Source organism: Pseudomassariella vexata, assembly GCF_002105095.1.
Source record: "Pseudomassariella vexata strain CBS 129021 chromosome Unknown BCR38scaffold_18, whole genome shotgun sequence".
In the NCBI taxonomy this organism is placed as follows: domain Eukaryota; kingdom Fungi; phylum Ascomycota; class Sordariomycetes; order Amphisphaeriales; family Pseudomassariaceae; genus Pseudomassariella; species Pseudomassariella vexata.
The window spans coordinates 183,839-200,156 of record NW_024467973.1 but is presented as its reverse complement, the minus strand read 5'-3'; the positions used below and the strand labels follow the sequence as shown (position 1 = coordinate 200,156).

Sequence of the window (16,318 nt, the reverse complement as noted above, 5' to 3'; positions counted from 1 at the left end):
CATCTTGTAGAACAAGACGCGCAAGGTTCCGAAGTGCTTATAGAGTGTCCCACTGGGTTATATTATGAGAGTAACCCTGATCTAGCAACAAGTGCAACATTTCAGTGTGCTCGAGGGCGAATGGCCAGACTCATTGGGTCAGGCACTACAATCTAGGTTAGCAGTTTGCGTACCAGCGATACACTGCCAACTGTGGTAGCCACATGGACTACTAGGACTTTCCATAGTTAGATGGGCGTGGAATTTAAATCAGCACCCCGCTCGATTAGCAAGTCAACTATTTCTTCCTGTTACACTCGGCAAGCGCTATCCAAAGGATACTTGGTCGTTTGGACACTTTCACAGTCCACAGGCAAGTTCTGGTCACAGAAATGGCGTACCATTGCCATGATTACCCATCGTGCGTGAGCTGCTAGGTCAGCATATTGTGATGTACGTATCGAGGGAATCAAAAATGTCTTATCCGCCTCGTTCCTCGCGGCTTTGCTGCTGGCGGCTGCTCTTGCAGCTCCTGTTCCTGTTGTATGTGCAGAGGAAGCTCCTCAGGTCGCTGAGTGGACCATCGAGAGGACCAACCAGATAACTCGTCTCGTTTGGGAAAGATAAGGGGACATGGTTCTCCTATTTAGAGGTACTATAGTTAATAATTTATAATAGTAAGTAAGAATCCTTAACATTGCTAATGCTGCGATTATAGTACCCCTTCCGCTTATTGTCCTGCGTATTAAGTAGAATACCGGTCTTGATTACCTTTAGGCCGACCCATAACGGCTAACTAGTGGGATTTACCCCTCTGTTTTCTACTTATCATATAGCTTGTGAATAGCTGTAACCATGGATAATCAGCCACAGTGAAGGCTAGGCACAACTATCCATTTCTCATAGTAGGAATAAAATACAGAGAACAAAACTTGCCCCCCTCCAAATCCTCTCGGTGCTGGAGGGCTCGAGGATTTTCCTCAAACATCAACGTCTAGTCACTTTCCCGTTAGCTTCCAAACTATAGACCTGATTCGACCACGACTAGCAGTTCTAGCACTAATAGCTTTCGTAATAGTAGCTACGACGCATACGTATATAGTATTATATTGAAGACTTAATTTAGACTCTTTACCTTTGTTGTCTTTCAGATCGCTACTATCAGAACTGGTGTTAGAGCGTTAGTTTAGCTATAGGCCCTGTGAAGGTCAACCCTCGCAGACAGACTCACTACAACCAGGTGACTTACAGCTGGAACACCTGCCGTGGCAGTGTCAGATGGGAAGCCAATCATAAACCTTGTAGGAGCCCCGCCAAGCGTGGATGACTTAGTCGCGCTCCCTCAAACCTAAGTTGTCATCTTCTTTCCTTCGCTCCTTAGAGTAGAATCTTCGTCGATAGCACCTAATCGAGGTCTATACCAATGCGATGCAACCCAGGTCGTGACAGGCCCTACACTTCCGCTTTTTCTCTACCTACAGGTGCTTAGTAGCGCGAGGGGCGTGGCCGACTACTTCTCCCTTAATAAAAAGAAGTATTTTTACCTTTTTAATCAGGTTACCAGGTAGTTATTAGTCCTTCGGTTACATTAGGGGCAGCCAAGTAGCGGGAATAGTGGGTTGACTCATAGCGTGCTGATCTCGCTATTAATTTTCCTTTGAAGCGTACGTACGCGCTACAGATTTAGGCTAGTTTGCCTACGACTCCCCCTAACCATCGCGCTTGGACCTTTAGTCCGGACCTACTAAAGCCCGTCAAATTATACTGTCATATACCATGATTTTAAGGTCTACGCCTTCAAATCGACTCCATAGTTTGTATGGCGTTGCCTAGCGTTGGTGCGGACTGCAGTCATCCACGCGCCAAGCTCCTCATACTAGGTTAGTCGGTAATCTCAGTGGCACGTGTGATCATGGCGTTATTTCGCAAGCACAAACAGCATCTATATTCATGTTGAATCATTTCCTACGCACGACAACGCAAGTGCCGTCTGTCGCGAACCAATAACCACCATGGTACCACGTGTCAGAATTTCCGCCATCTTACGTGACAACGCCAACCGCGTCATCATGGGCAATCGAAAAGGAGGCATTATCGAGCCTGGTAAGCAATCTCGCCCAGCCTACGGGCAGATTCAGATGTAACAGAGTATGGGCGTAGGAAAATGGCAATTCCCCAACACGTACCTCTTACACGGCGAGGACTTCTTCGAGTGCGCAGAGCGTGCTTTCTTGGAATCCACCGCCCTGGAGGTGTGCGCGACGAAAGTCTTCAGCTGGACAAACGACATCTTAGAGGGAGGCTATTGTCATGACGTCACGTTTTTCGTGCTCTGCGAGCGCAAGGATGAGACGCAGCTGCCTGAGGTGCGTGGTTTGCTTGTGTGAATGGTTTAAGCCAGGTGCTGATTCGAGACGTTGGAAGCTGCAAGATGTTTGTCAGTGCGAGGGGTGGGAGTGGAAGTCGTGGGGAGATGTCATGGAGATGGGGGAGAAGGATTTGTTTCTTCCCGTGTATAATCTGCTGTGCAGTCATCCCAACGTGGAGGGTATGTTCTGACTTCAATTCTGAGGCGGAGGAGGGGAAATACACTGTGTTAAGCAGGCTACCCCTTTTTACAAATGCAACGTTCCGTTCTTATATCAATACAAGGATTCCATGGTCACCCCAGTGTTGCCACGGTACCCCTGCCACACTTCCAACCAATCCAGCCATCCACGCATCCCCAACGCGTCTGTACATAAGCGGTCCTGAGGCAAACTCGGCCTCAAGTAACAATCATAGGCACGCAATAGGTGACGTCGTACCTATTGCCCTGCTGGGGTAAGTAGTCCGGGCCGCCATTTATGCCGAAGTGGGTTTGAGGAGAGACTATCATTTGTTCTTTCTGTTGTCTGGAGTGGGGACATATTGTTGTAAATAGGTTGCTTGATAGGGGGGGGTTTATTTGGGAGGGGACTAATACGTATGAGAAGTGTTTAAGTGCAAGGTGTTGATCCGAGGTTATGTGTGTAACGTCTATCTTGAAGATGCAGCGGAGACTGTCCTTGAGCCCATATAAGGGTTCTCACGCAACTCATTTGATCAATGGTTCAGCCCTATGGGATGAAAGGGGATGTTTCCATGTCTTCAGGAAATAAGGCCAAGCCCAGCACTCGCCTGCTGCTCAAGACAAACATGATCAAAACGTTCCGTGCCGTGACAAATGAGTTCCATGGGTCACTTCAGAATCTTGTATCACAAGAGTGGGCCACGGGTAGAGTAAACGGGTTCCGTGAACATAATTCGTATTCATTCCATGAAAACTGTAGTTTTGGCAATCTTATGGCCTACAGCAGCATGAGAGGCAATGTCCTCGGCTCTATCGGCTCACCGTATAAAGTACAAGTTGTCCAGAGTCCAAGCACTGAGTTTCCATGCAAACAAACTGTAGCGGAACCAACCGGTTGATCGTTTGCTGCCGATCCAATGGCCATTCCTAATTTTGATGACGGGACTCAACAAGCACTTCTGAAATCCAGCGCTCATGAAGGTTGTGCGCTTTGGCGACCAATTTTAGACAGCTACAAGGGTGTTCAACGACCCAGCGCTAACTGCCTAGATAACCTGTGGAAATATTGCAACTGAATATAATCCAGCACCATAGGGGATGGAGAAATGTGGAAATTGCCCTTTCTGATACACAAGGCTGAGCTCTAAGTCGGAGCTTTATAGGCTTAGTCCACTTCAGCGGATTACCTGTTGGTACACCACTCCGCATCACCATCTCCTTGTAGAATCTTTTCATGCTTCGAAACCGCGCGGAGAATTGACGTTTTATTTTCTTTTTCCTCTGTGTTTGGGCCGGGGATAGGGGCGTTTCAAATGAGCATGTCATTGGGTTGCAGTTGGAAATACCACCGAGTTACCACGTATCTGGCAAAACAGCATCAAGTAAAGCTTATCCCCAAATATCGACATGCCCATCATATGAAGGCTACCTCATAACGTTGCTCGTGTGGTTGAAGTCAAAAATGAATGTTCTGATTGATCTCCTCTAGAGCCCTTATGCTCATCTCACCGGAGTTTGCTAAGCTAAGTATCTGTCTGCTCATCCACCACCCAGACCGTGGTATCTCTATGATCTAGTATACAAATCATTCATCGACAGGTCATAAGCTAAAGTGAAAATTGCAGAAAGTGCTATAATTAGGAGATGCAGCAGCTGTGCTATGCCATTCAAGTCTGCCCACCATCCCGGGTTTCAATACCATGATAAAGAGAGTGCACGCTGTCATTTACTTTTCACCGCTCTTTCTCTCCACCGAAAACTGAAAAATAAAAAAGGATTCGTCCCAAAGCAGAGGTCCATCTCTGCTGTGACCAACATTCGGTCAAAAACGCTTGTCTGTCCCTTTTGTCCCCAAAACCCCACCCATGTTCCCATGTTTATGCAACGCCTTGAAACGCCAATGCTGATTGTAGATGGAAAAGAACAGAAGATGCATCGTTAGAGAGAGGGAATGAAAGACTGACTTGCTACCACTCCGCCGCAATGATCCTGTAGAGAATGACAAGGAAAATCGGCATGATCAGAATGGAATGAAGACAAGAAAAAAAAATGCAAGAACGCCATGTACGCCTTAAATGCTCGATGGGGCACCACCGTGGTGTGCCGGCCGATTAATGATGGCGTCAATACCCATGTCGACACTAGGTAATCGCTGACCGTGACCCATGTACGGGGATCCGTTTTGAGAATGATGTGAGTGGCTCTGCATGTTGCCGTACTGGGCCTGAGCTGCGGTCGAGGAGACGGAGGAGCTGTAGCCGGACGAGGAGAGGCCACCCGTACTGGTGTTGTAGTTGTGGCCGTAGGCCTGGTGGTGGTTGAGCTGCATGGGGTGGATACCGCTGTAGTTGCTGCCCGAGTGGGAACTCGACGTCGTCGTCTCGGGACTGCTGTATGAGGCGTCAAGGTCATCTACTGGAGTCAGACCAATGCCCGAGATGCCGCTGTCGTCGTCATACCCATGGGAAAGCGGCTGTCCGGACTCTAGACGGTCTCGTCGAGCCCCTGAGCGAGCCGCAGATTGGAGGTTCTTGAGGCCGTTATTCATGCACTTTATGGAAATGTCAGTGACCCGGAGCTGTCAACCTAGGACATGTATGTGGCTGACCTTTTGCTCAACGACACTCCACTTCTCGCCAACACGCGACGCCAGCGGTTGCCAAATCTCCTTGCGCATACTCATGTACTCCTTGGCGATACGTTCAAGCTTCTGTGCGTCCCAGTCGTCAGCCCCTTTCCGCTCCATCAACCGTTCATGGCGCTTGCGGCAGGCATTGGGGGTCTTGTTCGGGAAGTAGTTGCTCTGAATCTGGGCCCAATTTAGGCCTTGTTGCCTGGCCTGAAGCAGACTGTTGTCGTCCTGCGGGGACCATGCGCCAGATGATGGTCGATGAGGCATAGGGGGAGGGACCACCGTCTGGTAGGGGTCGTATGATTGCTGCTGCATGGATGCTTGTGCCTGGGAAGAGGACGGGATGGTGGGGTAGAAACCCGTGTTGAGCGGCAGTTGCGGGCGGGTGTTGTATCCGACATTGATGGGTGCCGAAGGGGCGAGTGATACCGGCATCGGGTTGGAGTATCGATTATGCGTCGACGACTGGCGATTGTGTTTCGGCATATTCATGGATGGAGACAACGCTAGTATATAGGACGAATTGCAACAGCTGAAGGGTATCGGCCCAAACGAAGGCGATTAGGATTGGGGATATCCACGCTGTCTGAAGGGCGAGAGCGGTCGTCGTTCACCTCACCCGGAGGAGGTTGACAGGAGAGGAGGAGATTAGATGGCACGTAGTATTCTCGTATCAAACGAATGATGGTGAAACGAATGGGGCAAGGAAATAGGAAAAGGAAACAGATGAGGAAATATCGAAACGAGACGAAAGGAAACGGTTCGTTGATGCTGTAGTAAATGGGTCCAGGAGAGGAAGGGGACCAAGTGAGACGGGTCGCAAAATGGACGCTTCTCTTTATAAAAAGACCGATCTCGACAACCGAGACGAAAGAAGAGAGACTGTTGGCCTGGAAGTGCAACGTGCGACCCAGGGCTTTCGATCTGAAACGGAGCTACCAGGCTCGTTCAGAGGAGATTCATAGAGATTGACAGCTGGGGGTCAAGGCAAGCGAAAGTCATGAAACCCAAGACGTGTATCTGAAAGAGTGGGCAGACTGCTCATGGGCTGCTGATATTGGCTGACGAGTCTCGGGAAGGCGTCTGTCTGAAGTTGGGCGGTTAGGAAAAGTGGCCTGGTGTGGAGGGCGGCTAAGATAGATGGGCCAGGTGGCATATAGCCAAACGCTACCACAACATAGAGACGGGCCAGAAGATGGGTCAAAAATAGCAGAGAGGAGGTATCAGTAGCCGCCAGCCCTGTACAGAGAGGGTCTGTGGGGGTTCCTCATGCGCGCCGAGCGGGGAGGAGAGGTCCATGGTATAGGCCATGCGCAGACGCACTTGCGTGCTGAGGAAAACCATGACATATCCGTAAGTAGAACGGAGAGATTGCGCAGTTGCGTATTGGCATTCATGTATTTGACAGAGGCCGAGAGTCAAACCTGGCTCGCCGAGATGAAAACAGGAAAGATGGACAGGAACCAGGAAGGGTGGTACAACGCGCGGATGCTTACGATGCGATGCGAGTCGCGTTCTACAGTCTCTCAGCGGGAAGCTAGCGCACCATGCAAGATGGGATTGCCTGGGCCAGCGCGAAGCCGTGAGGTTTGGTCCATGACGGCGCTGAGGATGCAGTGCATTCGATCCGACAGACTCGAGGGGCAGACTGTTCATGCAAATGCGCAGAGCCTGTCCATCTCGCCGGATTCGGACGAGTAGCAGCGGAGCTATCGTCATAAGATGTCCATCAGAGAGAGAACTCCGAAGGCGTTGGCGGTATCTGAACGGTTGAAATGAGATGAGCTGGTGTTTTGACGAGAAACGGTGGGGTGGGATTGGCTGAAATTGACATGGACTCCAAAATAATAGATGGAGGCGCGCGTCTACAGCAACGCTAACGTCCAACCTGCCACGTTAGACGAGCATCACTAAACCATTCCGAGTTAGTCTTTCCATTTCTTGCATTGAAGAGACGATATTTTTGGACGACAGCGGGCGGGAGCAACACGTGCTGCCTCTTGGCAATTTCACCCGTGCCAGCCCCATTTGTCAGAGGCAAAGGAGTGCAGAATCGCAAACAGCTTGGGAATAGGAGGTGGGTGGTTGATTGACAAGAGATATAACTCTGAATGGGGTTTGTTCCTGCCGACAAGACAAAGGTCGACATTCAAACCCCCAATTGGGATTTGCCTATTCTCGTCTTCAGCTTCTATGCTTTGCCGCGGGAGACGGTTGGCCGGTACGTTTCGAATCCTGTCCGTATGTTTTATGTTAATTCCAGGCGTGCTAGATTAGATGACCGACAACAACATGTGGATCATGTGCAGCTGCATGCTGATGCTGATCGGAATGTGTTCTGTTGTTGAAGCATGTTCGCAGCCGCCGCATCCCACCTGATTGGTCAATTGTACCCACCACTTACACGGCGGCTCGATTCCGGGCCATTGTCCGAAGCGCCGGGCATCAATCCCTTGGTCATTTCCCCGGCATCATCCTGTTTCGTCAACCGCGAGTCTGGGATCTTCAGATAAGGTTCATCTGAGATGCGTGCAAAGAATGGGTCCATGAGCGGTTACACACCCTCTATTCATCCTGTTTTTGACGTCCTTCGAGGAGGGCGCGGGAGTGGGCAGCGATAGCGCGATTGATGCCAGCAGCTTTTGAGGTCGCAACGAAGCTGCGAACCGGAGCAACCCCGAGCACAGGACTTGATTGATTCTTGAGGTCATCGTTCAGTTGGGGGTCACAAAGGCTCACTCACCTGTTGCCCAGGAAAACACGGTTAAAGTCCTCCTCGAAGCAAGCGACCCGCCCCCTGCATATATCCCGTCATATGAGTGCAATATTCGCCTATGCCCTTTAGGCGACAAAAGCGTTCAAAAGCCGAAGTCGAGCCGCAGTTTTTCCTGCAGTATCCGATAGGATTCAGCCAGCTAGAAGTCCTTTAAGACGATCTTAGTTCCGAATGTCGGCTTGCATCTAGCCTAGGTCAAGCCACTCCTGGTCAAGTTCACGGTATCCACGATCCTCGGTCCTTCGATTTACTTTGCCTACTCGCTCGCTTTTCAAAGCTCAAGCATTAACGGCGCGTAGGTCGGTGACGGGTGAGGTGGTCCAATTTGGCAACTCTGTCCGCTCATGACCCCATTGCTAGAAATCTTTCAACGTTTAATCCGACATCTTGATGCTCTATCTGGCTCTCTCGGGTCCCCTCAAAAGGCCCGGTGTGAGCGACCCTGGCGACGCAACCACCAAGTCATTTCGCAATTGCCCCTGGAGTTCCCCGTGGCCCCGTCAGCCTCCTCAATTCAGGCTAAATGCGAGAGCTCCAACAACGCTCTCTTCCCCACGGTCCAGGTTTGTAGTTGGGCGAATTATTATTATTAAATACGCCGTAGGCTCGAAGCCCCCGGTACCTCTACAAGTGCTCCCGTATGTCAAACCGTGCCCTAATGGCTGGACTAAATACATACGCTGCTACGTAGGTTCGCTCTATTAGCGACTGCGTTACGTCCACCACAATACTATGTTAGTTCTCACCCTACTAACAAAGTCCCCCTGAGAACGTTGGGCGAATTACTCCACATCCCCCGCATGGTGAAGCCCCAACTTCCCCGCATCTACCACTTGGCTGCGGCCTGCACTGTACCGAGGAAGACGGCAACACTGGCCAAGTTGAATGGTATGGCAGGGTGCCGTCATAAAAATATCATGCATCCGCCGCATTTTCAAACCATCGGCACAGATGGATCTCACGAATCTTGAACGGGAGATAATATAAGACGCCGCGATATCAGCTCGCGAGCGAGTTTTACCAATCACCCGGTACCACGGCTGAGAAGAGTGTGCTCCGGTAGCTCCAGATATCCTATTTACCCCGGGCCCTGGTCCAGTAAGTGCAATGAGGTCCCAACGACCCATCCAAAAATCGGCCTCTCTACCGGGAGTTGAAATGCTTTGCACGCCTCAGCCAATAGCACCCCCAGTCTATATGCGTCTTGGGTCTGCTTTATTATTTTGCTAGTTCTCATCAGTTCGAGCTGCATAGGTCGCGATTCATGAGCCATGTGGAACGATGGTTCCTATTTATCCTTGATTCCCGGCCATTGAAACGCAAGTGTGTCGTGCCAGAGTGTTGGACTGGGCTACTCGAAGACTCTTCTCCTTTCTGTCTTACCTTTTCATACTACTAAGTCAAGCTGCCATCGAAGCTCCCTTGGGGCTCTTTTATCGTTGTCAAACGTTCATTGACGATACCTCGAGTCCTCTTGTTTGCCCAAGATGGTCGCGGTAGATTCCAGCGCTGTCATTTATGATGCAGCGTTGAAGCATCGTCAACGACTCATGGGGGCATCTGGCCCTAGAGCGTTGGTGAAGAACTTCAAGGTTTTCTCCATTGCCGCTTTTGCTTGTATCGGCGGCGTCCTGTATGGTTACAACCAGGGCATGTTCTCAGGCGTGCTGGCCATGCCCGCATTCAAGGCTCGTATGTCGCCGCCACCTTCAACAACGTTTATTGATTGAGCAAGAACCTCACTAACCAGCCCCGCCCCCTAGACATGGGCGAGTACGATCCGTTCGATGACAACGCCAGTCAGACCAAGAAGGGTTGGCTTACGGCGATTTTGGAACTGGGAGCTTGGATTGGTACGCTTTTGTCTGGTTTCATCGCCGAAGCCCTGTCACGAAAGTACGGTGTCCTGGTCGCCGTGTCGGTCTTCATGCTCGGAGTGGTTATCCAGGCCACTGCCATCAGTGCCGGCCCCAACGTTATCCTCGCGGGTAGATTCATTACAGGAATGGGCGTCGGTAGTCTAGCCATGATCGTGCCCATCTACAACTCGGAAGTCGCGCCGCCCGAAGTCCGAGGTGCACTCGTCGGTCTGCAGCAGCTCGCGATTACATTTGGCATCATGATCTCGTTCTGGATTGATTACGGAACTAACTTCATCGGGGGCACGAGCCTCGGCGAGCAGACCGACGCGGCCTGGCTCGTGCCCATCTGTCTTCAACTCTTTCCCGCCATCATTCTGCTTGTCGGCATGATCTTCATGCCCTTTTCGCCACGATGGCTCGTCCACCACGGACGCGAAGCAGAGGCCCGGAAGAACTTGGCGGATCTCCGAGGTCTCCCGCAAGACCACGAGTTGGTGGAACTAGAGTTCCTCGAGATCAAGGCCCAGTCTCTCTTCGAGAAGAGGTCGGTGGCTGAGCACTTCCCTCATCTCCGCGAGCAGACGGCCTGGAATGTCTTCAAGCTGCAATTCGTCGCCATTGGCTCGTTGTTCAAGACTAAGGCCATGTTCCGGCGTGTCGTCGTCGCTAGTGTCACCATGTTCTTCCAACAGTGGACCGGTATTAACGCTGTGCTTTACTACGCTCCCTCGATCTTCAAGCAGCTGGGTTTAGACGATAACAAGACCGGCCTATTGGCCACTGGAGTCGTCGGCATCGTCATGTTCGTCTTCACCATTCCCGCCGTGCTCTGGATCGACCGCGTGGGCCGCAAGCCCATCTTGACGATTGGCGCCATTGGCATGGCGTCTTGCCATTTTGTGATTGCTGTCATCGTCGCCAAGAACGCTACACAGTGGGCCACGCAGGCAGCTGCTGGCTGGGCGGCGGTCGTTATGGTTTGGCTCTTCGTCATTCACTTCGGATATTCTTGGGGTCCATGTGCGTGGATTATCGTTGCTGAAATTTGGCCTCTGAGCTCTCGACCTTATGGAGTGTCTATTGGTGCCTCAAGTAATTGGGTAAGGATGCTGATGGGAACAATTACGAAAGCGTCATGCTAACAGACATGTTCAGATGAACAACTTCATCGTCGGCCAAGGTACAGCCCACTGCTTCCGCCGAGGCACACGAGATAGCTAATATATTTCCAGTCACCCCCGACATGCTCCAAAGCATTGGCTACGGTACCTACGTTCTCTTCGGCATCCTAACTACCATAGGTGCGGGATTTATCTGGTTTTTCGTCCCGGAGACGAAACGGCTAACGCTCGAAGAAATGGTAAGCATCGCTGCAATCCCCGATCCGAAACCCCTCGAAGGAAAAGACTGACAAAAACCCCGTCCGTAGGATATCATCTTCGGATCAGAGGGCACCGCTCAAGCCGACTTCGAGCGCATGGAGGAGATCAACCTCGAGATCGGACTGACAGCTATGCTACGCGACATGAACGGCGGCAGCAGCCACCCTGATGTGGGCGACGAGAAGCAGGCTGCCCAGACGGAGAAGATTGGGGAACACACTGAGACTGTCTCTGCTGAGCGTTGAATAAGTTGATGGAAGCATGTGCGAAATATTGTGCGCATGCTCTAAGGCATGGGTTCGAGACGTAGTCGACTAGAGTAGTTGAAGATTGTAGCGCTCTTGTTCTGAAGGCTTCACTTGATTAATTGAATTACTCACTTGAACCTCCATCTTCCCCAGGACGTGAAAACCCGGTATTATACTTGAAAGCTCATGAGGTTTGTCAGGTGTGGGGTCATACGGGGATGATTAGTGTAGGGCATTGTTTGCAGAGGTCAACAATTGGCCCCCACGAGCTTTGGGACGTTCTCCGACTCCCCCTGTCATCCTAGAATTATACCGATACGATATAGTATGTTGATACAACAGAAGGTACAATAGAAGGTATAGGCTTGTTTCCTCTACCATACTTTTTAAGAAACAACAGGGGGGTTAGTTTTTCCAGGGCACGGGAGTTAGCCTCAGTTGTGATGAATATCTGACGTGGGTTGTTCTGGTCCATCCATACACGACACTTTGTTAGCGAGCGACTGACTTCTGGGATTCCTGGTAGGACAGACTCCTTGGCCAACATATCGTAGATCCTTGTTGACGACATGCTTGACGGAACCAACCGTATAACAAATTGCAGGGGTTCTACTCGACATGAAGACGGACCCTCCGTCCTGATTCGCTGGCTCATATTCAATCATCTACATCTTGCCCTTCTTGGAAATTCGTGACTAAATCAGTTTTCTAAGGGTTGCTTCCTGTAGCTTTCTCCATAACAACATCACAAACCACATACCAGCCACTAGACCATCATGGGCACTTGTAGAAATTACTACGTATGTAACTGTAACTTGGACATTGGTTTTTGATTCATGGAATAGAGGGGCCTGGTCCGGATTAGGAACGGGTGCTATGACATAGTGTACAGAGAAAAGCATTTCAGGGAGACTTGACTAGCAGATATAGAGTTGCACGGGGGACATTGTAGAGCTAGGTAGCACTTCGGATGCTAAATTCGGGTTGCGATTAAAGCGCCTAACACGCTATAATCATATCGCTTTCTTTCTAATTCGATGCTGTCTTAGTGTGTGTAAAGATGTTAATTAAAAGGTTATACGTACGATGTCAAGACAAAGTGGTCGATTTGCTTTACATCAACTGAATCTTGAGGGATTCAGTCCTCTATTGATAACTCTGTGTAGATCCTGTCTTGGTTGGTGTCTCTATGTTGTACTGCATTGGCTGCTTTAAATACCCCGTTGGTAGCCGGAAGTCCTAATTCGTGGCGCTCAATCTCAAAAGCACTACATATACTTCTACCTGTGGGATTGGTGGCCTACGGCCACGTGGGATACGGGCAAGATACTTAAGTGTCTTTGTGCGACTTGGACCCCCCCGCCCCCCCTCACCTGTACTTCCCTTCTTCACCTTTGTATGTAGCCGGAATGCCAGTACCAGTGCGATCCCACACTAGCCGCATTGTTGCAGGCTATGGTAACCTGGTCTGCATTTTGCTCCTATCATCTCACCTTCCAAGATTCGAGTAGAACTAACGATTCTGATTTTGCCAATCGATTGCTATTGAATACAATATATTTACTTGTGAAGATGGCACAACAAGGAGGCACTTACCGAATTCCAGCGGGTATGATTTCTCCCGAACCCCTTATTTGTTCACCCTGATCAAGTGCATAACCAATGGGAGTAGAAACTAAAGTCGCTATACGGTCCGAATCTTCCTCCCAACCTCGCCGCCAAGACGATGGCAAGATTGATGATCAGCAGTGGGAGGTTTTGACAAGCCCGGAAGCCGACGAGACAGATTCACCGGGCAGGAGCATATCAAGTCATTTCGACTTGAAACTTGGGTGGGGTAAATGGAAGTTTACATTGTTTAGCTGGGATGTAAACGTCAGAAATCATACTCTGTGAAGCACATAACGAGGGGAGTAAAATTAATGAGCAACCTGAGCACAGAGGACTAAGTACTGTATACAAAATTTCAGTTAGAGCAGGGTCTGGAGCTCTCCAGCATTGTTACAGCCTGCCATTTAAATTCTTCTTACTCTAACCCGATCCATCAAGTAAATATATTTATTCAATTGGAAGCCAGTCTGTATGCCATATTCATTTTCTAGGCAAACCACAGTTACGTAGATCGTCTAACTGAATCACGTTCGCCAACCAATCAAGGCCGGAGGATCTAAAGCGACAGGGAACAATTCGCCCCAGAGCATTCGCCACACAGGACTTGTCGATTGCGCTCGCAGCTTACTTCCAATATCAAACTTATTATTCGCAGCACGTTCTATGTGCGAGAGCCGTTCTACCAACCAGGCACAGATACGGTTTATCGCTGGTACTATCCAGACCCACCAGAAACACACTTAAGATCGGCGCAGGATTCCACTTGCTTGTTGTCTCAGAAAATTGATGCGCGCGTATATTGATCTTTGCATTGCAGAAGATCGGCAAGTTACAGCCACGAATAGACAGCCTCTAACTTAGACCTTCATATGGCCCTACTCTCAGTCTCGTATACAAATCCCGTCACTGCACAAAGTCTACCAAGCTAGCTAGCCAGTGCTAAGGCTATAGTATCACCCTGTAATGTATAAGCTTCTTTCGGCCCAGTTCTTAAGCCCATACGCGTTATTTACCCCTTTCACAAAAATTGATCGCTATAATATCATCTGGTTATGTCTGCCTCTTGTTCAAAGACTAATTTCGAACTAAGGTGGTATGCACATTGCCCTGAAGAAAATCCGATATCAAAGCATATGCAAGACCATCCAACTGGCTATGTATACAACAAAGAGTCCCAGATCAAATTATTGTTCAAAGTCCGATGTCATCAAATTCGACCTCAGTTACACAAGTGCTCATTGTGTTTCGTGCGGTACCGGATTCCGAATCCGTGTATTGGATATTTCCAGAGCTGATCACAAACCACTGTGTCTCAAATCTGAAAATTCACCTTGTAACGTCATTGTGGAGATTCCCATGGTGAAATCTGTTAACACACGAATGTCCACATGGCAAGCGTTGGTGGTAGGGGAGGATGCACCCTACTTCAGATGCGATACGGAGGAAGTCGTTAGCATTAGACACCAGGAGAGGTGCATCAGGATGGCGCGGGCCTGCAAAAAGATTGTCAGTATTTAATATAATAAATGATAGGCGTCGCTTACATTGTCACTCTAGTTACTTCCCTTTGGCGTGTACTCGCCGCTATGCCGCTGTGGCGATGCCCCTGAGACGGCAGAGCACGTAATCCTCTTTTGCGGGCTGTTGGAAGGACCGAGGGAACGATTACGGGCCGCCATCGCACCACGGCCACTATACTCTCGCAGAGACCTCGCAACGGCAACAGGAGAACCAGTAGTTAGTGGGACTATTGTAAGATGGCTGCTAGGGACGGGTCGGACAGCTTCAAGGCCCAGATAGCATCGATCTTCTCAGGGGGGACTTTGTTGGTAGGTTGAGAACCAACGTAGTATGGTAGTGAACGCAACGCAGTCGCCAATAGGGCGAACCGACGATGCAGCGTATGTATTTAGTCCAGCCATTAGGGCACGGTTTGACATACGGGAGTACTAGTAGAGGTACCGGGGGCTTCGAGCCTACGGCGTATTTAATAATAATAATACTTCCCTTTGTTTCCAGTCTTCTTGAGAATTTTCAACATGTTGGCCTACATGTCTACATGGTCGTAGGTTTTAGCCTTACCGATCAGGTATATACCATGCTTAGCTCGAGACAGCAGCACATCAATACGATTATCTGTGCTCAAGAAACCGCATTCATCTCCATTTTTACTTCTTACGAGCGAAATCACCACGACTTGAGCCTCCTCACTCTGGAATTTAGCGACAGTTGCCAAGCGAATACTCTTCAGCAACGGTTTTTTCACGACCGGTTGCTTATGTGGCTCGGAAGCCTCGTACTCGTCTGCAGATATATCTGCGTTACGAGCTTCGATCTGTTCCATATCTTGCTCGCTAACTGAGGTTTCGAAAAGTTTCTCCATCGCGCGACGAAGCCGAACCAGCTGTCCGAGGTAGTTTGTGATGATGGCGATGTCATCTGATCCATATGATCCTAACCAAGTGTTAGACCAAATCCACAGTTATCTCAACTTCGAAGGTGTTGGTGCGTGAGGTGGTGATCGCAACAAGTTCACTCGCTTGGTCCTCTGGCGATTTATGGTGCAGCTAGAACAAGCGTTTCTTCATACCGATAACTTCTGGGTACTGAGCTGCTGTACCGCCATCTTCTATTGAAGGGTATAAGGTCGACTGAATTAACTTTGAGATACTTCGATGCATTACCCTCTGGGTGTCCAAGGTGTCAAACGGTATTCTCGGGTCTGTGCCATGGTGAGCATCGACAAGACACCCGAACAGCGACACATCAAGGGAGTACTGTGCGCCTCGGGAACTGGTACTCTGAAGTCATGGTTTGCTATCTAGGGCCTTAATTGTCAGTGATCGCCGATTAGGACCGCATCCTCGACGGATGGAAGAAGGGCGGTTAAGGTGTGTGCCTCGAGAACTTCACCTGCCTCCTTACACAGCATGACTTTGCATCTTAAATTTTGAAGGAGGTCAAGATTTGTTGCCCATCATGTTATAGGTACCTTTGTTATTAATTAAGACCCCGATAGCAGGACTTACTTACTAGTACAAGCCCCTACAGACACTTTAGTGGTTTACAGCTAGACTATAGAGGTTTCGTTACACTAAAGCGGCAATAGCCGGCAGATTCGTATATACATTTTTAGTCCATTAGTGTGTTAGTCTGTTAGAATTTGACTTGACTTTATAGTGATAAATCTCAAAGTAGGTACGAGGTTTTTCGTAGACCTACTTCATGTAATAACCTCAGATTCGCGCTCTTCTAAAAATAGAAAGAACTGTAGGAA

General features: G+C 49.5%; 5 protein-coding genes across 5 annotated transcripts; 2 read left to right on the top strand and 3 right to left on the bottom strand.

Moving 5' to 3' along the window:
* Nucleotides 1-1,808: 1,808 nt before the first annotated feature.
* Nucleotides 1,809-2,614, top strand: BCR38DRAFT_448621 (NUDIX hydrolase domain-like protein). Its single transcript, XM_040861236.1, has 3 exons — nucleotides 1,809-2,082; nucleotides 2,140-2,345; nucleotides 2,404-2,614. Exons 1-3 carry the CDS (start codon nucleotides 1,992-1,994, stop codon nucleotides 2,536-2,538), a joined length of 432 nt encoding a protein of 143 aa, XP_040710903.1. The 5' UTR covers nucleotides 1,809-1,991; the 3' UTR covers nucleotides 2,539-2,614.
* A 1,922-nt stretch (nucleotides 2,615-4,536) lies between these two features.
* Nucleotides 4,537-5,798, bottom strand: BCR38DRAFT_80158 (uncharacterized protein). Its single transcript, XM_040865661.1, has 2 exons — nucleotides 5,139-5,798; nucleotides 4,537-5,081 (listed from the first exon to the last, which is right to left on the bottom strand). Exons 1-2 carry the CDS (start codon nucleotides 5,652-5,654, stop codon nucleotides 4,602-4,604), a joined length of 996 nt encoding a protein of 331 aa, XP_040710902.1. The 5' UTR covers nucleotides 5,655-5,798; the 3' UTR covers nucleotides 4,537-4,601.
* Nucleotides 5,799-6,248: 450 nt separating this feature from the next.
* Nucleotides 6,249-7,167, bottom strand: BCR38DRAFT_80151 (uncharacterized protein). The gene has a single exon (XM_040865660.1). The coding sequence runs from the start codon at nucleotides 6,879-6,881 to the stop codon at nucleotides 6,363-6,365; it is 519 nt and encodes a 172-aa protein (XP_040710901.1). The 5' UTR covers nucleotides 6,882-7,167; the 3' UTR covers nucleotides 6,249-6,362.
* Nucleotides 7,168-9,425: 2,258 nt separating this feature from the next.
* BCR38DRAFT_461061 (general substrate transporter) lies at nucleotides 9,426-11,427 on the top strand (the record flags this gene model as incomplete). The annotated part of the gene is made up of 5 exons (XM_040862486.1): nucleotides 9,426-9,630; nucleotides 9,702-10,900; nucleotides 10,956-10,980; nucleotides 11,033-11,160; nucleotides 11,230-11,427. 5 exons carry the CDS (start codon nucleotides 9,426-9,428, stop codon nucleotides 11,425-11,427), a joined length of 1,755 nt encoding a protein of 584 aa, XP_040710900.1.
* A 3,661-nt stretch (nucleotides 11,428-15,088) lies between these two features.
* BCR38DRAFT_413685 (AAA domain-containing protein) lies at nucleotides 15,089-15,983 on the bottom strand (the record flags this gene model as incomplete). Its single annotated transcript, XM_040858855.1, has 3 exons — nucleotides 15,089-15,495; nucleotides 15,632-15,834; nucleotides 15,967-15,983. 3 exons carry the CDS (start codon nucleotides 15,981-15,983, stop codon nucleotides 15,089-15,091), a joined length of 627 nt encoding a protein of 208 aa, XP_040710899.1.
* Nucleotides 15,984-16,318: the final 335 nt, after the last annotated feature.

Bases quoted from the DNA above. Each gene is read 5' to 3' on its own strand.
- BCR38DRAFT_80151 (XM_040865660.1), bottom strand. From the start codon at position 6,881: ATGACGATAGCTCCGCTGCTACTCGTCCGAATCCGGCGAGATGGACAG.
- BCR38DRAFT_448621 (XM_040861236.1), top strand. From the start codon at position 1,992: ATGGTACCACGTGTCAGAATTTCCGCCATCTTACGTGACAACGCCAAC. The intron at 2,083-2,139 runs GTAAGCAATCTC...GTATGGGCGTAG, and splicing joins AGGAGGCATTATCGAGCCTG to GAAAATGGCAATTCCCCAAC. The intron at 2,346-2,403 runs GTGCGTGGTTTG...AGACGTTGGAAG, and splicing joins ATGAGACGCAGCTGCCTGAG to CTGCAAGATGTTTGTCAGTG.
- BCR38DRAFT_80158 (XM_040865661.1), bottom strand. From the start codon at position 5,654: ATGAATATGCCGAAACACAATCGCCAGTCGTCGACGCATAATCGATAC. The intron at 5,082-5,138 runs GTCAGCCACATA...ATTTCCATAAAG, and splicing joins GGAGTGTCGTTGAGCAAAAG to TGCATGAATAACGGCCTCAA.